This window comes from Austrofundulus limnaeus, unplaced genomic scaffold, assembly GCF_001266775.1.
Source record: "Austrofundulus limnaeus strain Quisiro unplaced genomic scaffold, Austrofundulus_limnaeus-1.0 Scaffold2024, whole genome shotgun sequence".
Classification (NCBI taxonomy): domain Eukaryota; kingdom Metazoa; phylum Chordata; class Actinopteri; order Cyprinodontiformes; family Rivulidae; genus Austrofundulus; species Austrofundulus limnaeus.
The window spans coordinates 5,601-13,932 of record NW_013954426.1 but is presented as its reverse complement, the minus strand read 5'-3'; the positions used below and the strand labels follow the sequence as shown (position 1 = coordinate 13,932).

The 8,332-nt window shown below is 40.4% G+C and overlaps 1 protein-coding gene across 1 annotated transcript in view; it reads left to right on the top strand.

The window, feature by feature from the left end:
- Positions 1 to 73: 73 nt before the first annotated feature.
- Positions 74 to 8,332, top strand: part of LOC106536909 (pro-neuregulin-3, membrane-bound isoform) — a gene marked incomplete at its 3' end in the record, with an annotated part of 13,442 nt that continues 5,183 nt past the window's right edge. The window contains 1 exon segment of the mRNA XM_014034251.1: positions 74 to 2,508. Within this exon segment, the coding sequence (XP_013889705.1) occupies positions 1,791 to 2,508 (718 nt within the window).

Sequence of the window (8,332 nt, the reverse complement as noted above, 5' to 3'; positions counted from 1 at the left end):
CACACCTCCATTCCTTTTCTCTGGTTTTCAGTATGCATGCTGCATCTTTCTTCTCTCCCCTCCCTGCTAATGGAGGTGGGCACGCTTCCCAGTGCTGGTGCATCTAGCAGGTGCAGCCTCTTTCCTCTCCTCCCTCCCTTCCTTATCTCCCTCTCTTCCTTTGCTCTACCAGTGTGCACTCGGCTCCGTCTGATTTTTTTTAAATTTTTTTTCACCCCCTCTCATTCGTTCCCTGTCTCTCAGTGGCAGCAGCTCAGGGAGGCAGCTGCATGTGTGTCTGCATCACAATTGCCACAGGTAAAGACAGCTGCATTGCTGGATGCTGTGAACTCCGACGAGGGGGAGCGTTTGCCGCTGCATTGGCAAGTGCTCATTCCAGCGCGGGGCGCACATTTTTAATCATCTTCAAAAAAAGCATCCTGGATGGAAGGACGAGCAGAGGATCCCAGGCAGCACATCAACAAATCACAGCCTGACTGAGCAGAGCGCTGGCTTTCAGGGACTAAGAAACAGCTCTCAGAAATCACAGCAGAGACTCTGTGGAATATTTTTTCCAGCATTTATGGTTTTAGTTTATTTTCCTACTTTCTGATCTTCCCTTTAAATAATTTCTTTCCAAAACTCTCTGCATCTCATCACCATCTGTTCATATTTTATCGTCCTGTAGTGGAATGTTGCTTGTAAATGTATGAGAGGATGCTTTCTGAGTGCTTGCTGCAGTGTTAACGAACATTACACTGGGATGGCAGAGAGCTGAGCCGACAGCTTGGGGAAATCTGATCTACAGCCGGCTGGAGAAGGAGCAGGATCACTCGTTGCAGCTGCAGATTTATCCGCCCTGTGATGCTGCGCGACAACACCCCTCGCTCTTTCCCGACTCCAACCCTCTCTCCTGAAATAAGTCTTTCTTCTAGACCAGATATGGGATTTTAACTGGATTTTGATGTTCTGTTTATTGGAATTGAGAGCACACAAAAAGGAAACAAAGCTGTTTTTTTAATTAAAGAGAACTAAAACAGGAGGAAAAAGAGACAACGACTGGCAGAGATAAATATTCACAAGAGACACAAGAGATATTTCTTTTTGATCTCTGTTTCAGTTACAGAAGACACATTTGGATTTACAGAAAGTTGATGTGGCTAAATGTGTTGGAAGAGGTTACATTCGTATACCTTTTTTAATCTTTCTGGACCTCCTCTGGCTGGGGAAGCCACTAGACCCACCCTACAAGTTCTGGTCATTACTGTCCCATCGTGGATTGTACATGGATGCTACATATGACGTCGAGTAATATTCGTTGTGGATTTCTGCTGCAGTGGCATTCAAACACTGATCGCATGGATTTCCCGTATGCACAAATGTGAAGACATTCTTTCCCCACCCATCTCTATCCTTATTCCTTGTTTTTCCTGGCAGACGCATCACTTTTTCTACTTCTCCTTTTGCTTCCCTTGTCGTGAACATTCCTGGAGATTTCTGATGAAAATTGATTTTGGGCAGGACTAAACATGGACTAATCAGGCGATTTTCTCTAAACCCCACCTCTTTATCTCTCTGGGTCTCGGTGTGTGAAAGTGTGCTCTCTGTGGTTGTGTGTCTGCATGTCTCCCCTGCACCCCTCTCCTTCTCACTATCCCTTGGAATACTTATCTGTGTTTTAGGGATTACGAATCTAAGTCTTTGGGGAGTTTATCTGCTTTGTTTCCTTTCCATTTGTCTTTTCAATGTTTGGCATTGTTGAATGCCTTTCTGCTATGTGCTATCAAGGCTTATCGCAGGGTTAACCCTTAATGAGCCATAAAGAAAGGCAAGAAAGGATGAGTGAGTGTTCCGGGGCAGGTATTTCCGGGGCAGTGATCCTGGAGGAACCTGAAGGATCAGGGGCTTCTGGGGCTCGCGGAGAGGGCCAAGCTCCAAATCGGGGTCCCGTTCGTTGTGCAGTTTGGCCTCGCCAGCAGACATGGCTTTGTGTGGTCCCCTTACTTATTGGGTTCGTTGGCCTTGGATTGAGCCTAATGCTCCTGAAATGGATTGTTGTTGGTACAGTGCGGGATTATGTGCCAACTGACCTGGTGGATGCTAATAGAATAGGCCAAGATCCTATCTTTCTTTCAAAGCCAAGCGGGATTCCTAAAGGTCCTGATACGACCACTACCACCACTCCTACAGGTGATAGTGGGAACCCCACGCCTAGAACTGTAACCATGGCTAAAGGCAGAACAAGAACTACAGCTACTACCACCGCTATAAACTCGAGAGGGGGCGGGGCCTCTGGTAGTCAAGTGACACCTCGAAATCCTGGAAATCGTAATGGACGTATACCTTCAGTCTTTACTACAACTGCAGCATCACGAACGACTTTTGTCATTGGAGGAGCAACTACTGGCTCATCTTCACCCAGTCTAACGGTTCTACACGACTCTACACAAATGTGGACTACGGAGCATACTACTACTGAGGTGGTCTCCACTACACTGACCACTCGTGTGCACAACCACCGAAAAACACGTAAGTTATTCATAGTCTTTACAAACTTGAACCTTTTTGCTTTTAAGCACCTGCTGTGTGGTTGCTTGTTTGAAGAGGTCTTTGAACATTTTTTTTGTTGTCAAAATGGGCCTGTTGTTGGGTTTTCACAAGCCAGCATGGTCTTTGACCTTTATGAGGTTTGTTGTTTCTTCGTAAATAATCTGGCTAGAAATAATCATGCCCTATTTTAAGAATGGTGTCTGAAATCCTTGTTGGGTGAATATTGTAAAACATTGATCAGTGGTGGGTACTACAAGGCCTTTGGAACTATGAGGATTCATGAATCAATATTTCTGTTGTGGGTAGATAAAACTCTGTCTTGGTGTTTTGGATGCTGAATTCAAAACCAACAGCAAATGTTACAATAATAACAGTGTTGCAATGCAGTGATTAAACTGTTAGTCATGAATAAGTATTAGTTTGTGTTTGCAGAAGGAAATTGTATGAAGATTCCCAAAAATGTGCATATGCATCATATACTGTGCCAGCAATTCATGTAATTTCACTAGAATGCAGTGTTTGTGCCTTTTTACTGGAAGTGAGAGAGAATGCACTGACACTGCATGTACACTGAGGGGTGTTGTTTATCGGTAACGTCGAAGCTGCTTGGTTGTGGCTCTGAAATATTGTCTTTTTTCCCCATGGCACTCCTAACTTGGTGTCTGACCCGACAGATTTAGCTGATCGTCATATTTAGGTTAAGTTTAGAAGAACTGCAGGCAGATCTATTTGTTAATAGATGCTGATATTTTCATTCTGCTTTTATCACCTGTCCTTGACTCAAGTTATGCGAGCGTCTGTGCTATTGATTAAAGCTATTGGGGATTTTCTTGCAGCAATCAATGACACACTCACTCACTCACACACACACACACACACACGCATGCATGAACACACAGAGCTTCCTCCATGATAGATTTCTCTGCTCTAAAATGGTGTCATGTTATGTGCTGGACCTGGTGTTGGGGCTTGTCTCTGTGATCATAGCTTGGGCCAATCCTGTTTCAAAATTAAATGTAGCCTAAATGTTGCTAGTGTGACTGAAAACCGATTCTGGTTCATGGCACATCTATCTTCTAGGGGAACATGTAGCCTGATAATAGTTGTTCAATAAAAGATTTTAGCCTCACAATTGCAATTGCACTCATATTTTTATTGTTTAGATCTCAAGTAGTCATCTTCTGACCTTTCAAAAAAACTACTGCCTCAAAAAATAGTACCACCATTATGTCAGACATTAAAAACCACTAGTACAAACCTACAAGCTTGTACTGGATTTTCACTAAGTATTTGACAAAAAAGTAAACTAGTGTACATGACAGAAATCTTGACTGACTTTGCCTTTGATTTCCTCCTACTCCAAGCAGTTTTGACCAAAGGATTGATTGAAAAGAAGCTGTAGTGTTGTGAAAAAAACCACATCTAACCCTGGTTGAAGGTTTGGTTTAAATTGTAACAATTTCATGCTATTACTGCTGAGGTTAGCATACATTGTTTTTCTGCCTCACAATAGAAATTTGAGATACCTTGATCAAATTTTCTTGCTGTTTTGCACCTCTGGTAGCTAGAAGGCACCAGCATTGTCACATTGTCCACTATCATCAGCTTCAGTTTTCAGAAGGCTTTCTCAACATATTCTACAATGTGGCTTTGTTTACAGCAGTTTCTGATTAGAGACAAAATTGTAATTTGGGTTGAAATGCTTTTTTAAAAACTTCTTTAACATTAAGGGCGTATTCACACCTGCACTGTTTGGTCTGATTTAATCAAACTCTAGTTCGTTTGCCTGGAAAGTCCGGTTCGTTCGTGGAGGTGTGAACACGTAATCGAACTCTGTTTCGGATCAAAAAAAGCGAACTCTGGTCCGCCTGAAAACCTAGGTCTCGGTTCGATTGAAACGAACTCTGGTACGGTTCGATTGCATGTGTGAACGGTAAGCGGACCAGAGACCGCTCCAAAAGCAGGAAGTAGACTATACCTCATGACATTCTGAGTAATAACAGTAATAAATTTACTTATATGGTGTAAAAACCTCGCTGGACGACTGTATAAGGTAGACATCATGACTGTGGAGCTGGACGCGCTCCTGCTCGATTAACATAGAGCTTCCTCAGCTGACTTGTGTGTAAAAACATCATTCTCCATGGTTCCGCCTCATCTTCCTCTCATGCTGAGCTCAATGTTGAAGACTATTTGTTTAGCACATTTACCAAAAACAAAAAATAAACTCTATAACCACTAAAATGTTACATTACTATTGTTTGTTTACATTTTGTGAAGAAGGAAGCTGGTCCATGTCTTCTTCTGTAGGTTTCATGTTGATTCCTTCAGTGGTTCTTGGTGCAGCGCCCCCACAGGTGAGGGCGGGAACAGGTTGKTTWCAGGGTTTAGTTTGGTTGAGAAAGTGCAGTGTGAATTCAAACCAYACCAACAGAAAATGTAAACAAAGCTTGCAGTTTTGGTCCCCAATCGAACCGAGTCTACCGGACTATCCGGTGTGAATACGACCTAAATCACATGGCTTGTTTTCAACCTGTAAAAATGTGGACACTTACATTACTTCAGAGTACAACTTTAGGAATCCTGGATACAACCATTGTACCACTGTTTGAGAAGCAAAGATCTAAACCAAATATTTTTGATTAATGATTAAGAGTTAGGGTGCTGATTCTAACACAGGGCAGCTGTGGCTACATTGTAGCTTACCACCACCAGTGTGTGAAAGTGTGGATGAATGGGTGGATGATTGAAGTGTAAAGTGCTTTGGGGTTTGTAGGAACTTGGTAAAGCACTTTATACAGTAAGTCCATTCCACTTACCATGTTAATGGTATAATAAACTAGGGCTGCAAATAACAATTATTTTAATAATCGATTAATCGGTCGATTATTTTTTCGATTAATCGATTCATCGGCCAAATCATTAAAACGCTTAATTACATAAATATGAGTAGATATAAATTAATTTCATTCCTGAATAAATTAGGGATGTAAGTTATCGATTAATGAATTAATCCGAAGTTGATTTATCTCATTCAGTGACTAACAATTAATTGATAAGCAGCCATTTTCTTAAAAACAGGAGTTTTCTCTTGAATTCAGAGGGTCTTTTCATGACAGGAAGTATTTTTTTACATGGCGAGGGACGCATAAATTGTGCGACACAACGAATCGATAATGAAATTCATTGCCAACACTTTTAATAATCGATTTTTATTGATTTTACCGATTCGTTGTTGCAGCCCTTTGATAAACAAAAAAAATGCAACTTTATTTCATGTTTGACAGTGAGCAAAAAGACAGCAGTGCCTCTTAATTATGCAGTTATACCAACTCTCACATAAAATACTGTCAGGATTTGTGATTTGCATGATTGCCATCATTTTTAAAAACTATTGACAGTTCAATAATTGCAGCCATATATTAACTGTTAATATCACTCCCAGCCCACCTACTTTGTCTGAAATCTGGTGGACTGCAGAGATGCAGCTAATGCTTTTGTGTCTGCGATTCTAAAATAATGTCCCCAGAATACACCAGAGACCAGGGAGTATTCTTCCTGGCAATAAGAAACGGTGTATCGTTTCATTAACAAGAGGAGAAATGGGGGCCATTCATCATCAACTATTCATTTATTAATTATCCATTAAAAAAAGAAAAATGCCTTTTCTCCAGCAAGAGCTGAAGAAAGCCATTAAGCCTGGCTGATAGATATCCTATGGAAAATGTCACTCCTTCTGCAGCACGCCGAGAAAGTTCTGCCACAACGGAGTTTGTTCGATAATCCTAAACACCCTTCAGCCCTCCCTCCCCTTCGATTCCACCACCCACATGCTGCTTTGATTTGAAAAGGCCATCATTTTCACATTAACTTTCCATTATGTGTAAATGTCTTGTGTTAGTTTTGAATTGACTGTGTTGGACCACGTTCAGAAACCCAGCGAGTTTTGGTGAGTCCATCTGTGTGCTCTTATCAGTGCAAAATTAAGAGTGACACAGATTTTCAGCTCCCATCGGGCCGTGGGGCCGCCACTGATCTGTTAAGTGAGCAAAGCCACTTCATACTGATGCAAAGCCCATCCAATACAGACCACTGTCAACCATATTATTCTGTGTTAGTGGGACTTTATAACATCCAGTGCTTGTTTCCTGGAAAATCTTTTCCATATGTTTAGGATCAATATTTTTAATACTAGCATACACATTTTAATTTTAAGCCTTGTGATTCCAAGCCTCTTACAACGTACGGTGGTGGTTAACTCGCTGTTTTCCTCTCCACAAATCCAAGATTTTGACTTTTTAATAATGAAACACTGCTAACAGTCTGTAATATTTTCTTTTGGGGACAAACACACCCTCCAGTTTTTAGACATGCTAGTTCTGTCATTCAGGCCTGTTTTATTTTTTGCTGAGCATGAATGGTGGAGTGCAGCTTTGGTGACATTCAAGCTCGTCTCAACTGTCAACAAGTAACCGTCTGAAACTCCAGTACAGAATGATAAGATAGTTAAGCTGTCAGATGTCCCTTTGCAAGAACGACATCTTAACATCATAAGTTATCCCCAAGAGATGAGCTGCCAAATAAAACAGAGGTCTTTAAAATGTAACGTCATCATCAGAAGGCAGGCCGTGTGTGACGAGGTCACAGCCTTAATAACGCAAGAAGACAACAAGTTGCAAACATTCTTTCAGCTTTTAAGATTTGAAGCTACAATCAGATGGAAAAAAATAAATAAAAACATAAACTTTCCTTGAGTCAGTTTTCAGTCGGCTTTACTTGTCAAACATCCTGAAGACATTGTCTCCTACAGTCAGACTGCAGGAAGAATAAGACTTCTGATGTGTCAGATACATTCAATAAAACTTAAATAAAAATCATTGCTGTATAAAGGATTGTGTTGTTTTTAGGTTGTTTATAAAAAGAAGGGTTGAAGTCAGAATGTTTAAAACCACCTCAGAATTAGTGGGTTGTGTTTATGTAGATGAAATGAGACCCCGAATCAGGCACAGGAAACCAGTCCAGTTCCCAGTCTTGAATATTTATTTACACATAAATAAACTGTATCACAGCCGCTGTGGTCCATCCCTCCCTGGGGAAAAAAACATATCCCCTCATACATGTCAGTGCTTTTATAGTGAACCTGTCACACCACTGATATGATGCCATAGCCCTTAAACAAGGAAGCAAAGACTAAATAAAATAAAATAAAAATGTGTTGAGTCTTTGTTTAAAGTAAATGACTGCAATCAATCACAAAGTATGAAAGATAAGACTATCTAAAATCCTGTTAATCAACCACAAAATATCTGACAAAGTCATGAGGAATTGCCTCTAAAGTTTCATTTTGAATTAGAAAATATCAAGGCTATACTAGTTGTTAATTTTCTGATATAAAACTAAATGTAAATTGAAAAATAAAAAATCATTTAAAGGGCCAATATTATGTGTTTCTCAGGCCAAGGAATTAAAGGACAACTGCTGTTAATGTTGTGTCTCCCGTGTGTCGTACAGTCACAGAAATAAAAATCTAAATCATATTCACCTCTCTCTAATTTAATTCGGTTTTCCTTTGGTCAAATAATTTTAATTTAAAGGGCCAATTTTATGTGTTTCTCGGGCATACATTTAAATACTATACCATAATAAAGTATCTATGTCACCGTTAACTGTTATTAAAATGCTGTTTTTATGTTTAAATAGAAAATAAACTTATCTTCTCATCACTTCCTCTTCTAAACGCCTTGAAATTAGCCTCTGTCTCTTTAAGAACCACCTTCTGCTCCTGTTCTGTCCCGTTCGGGGG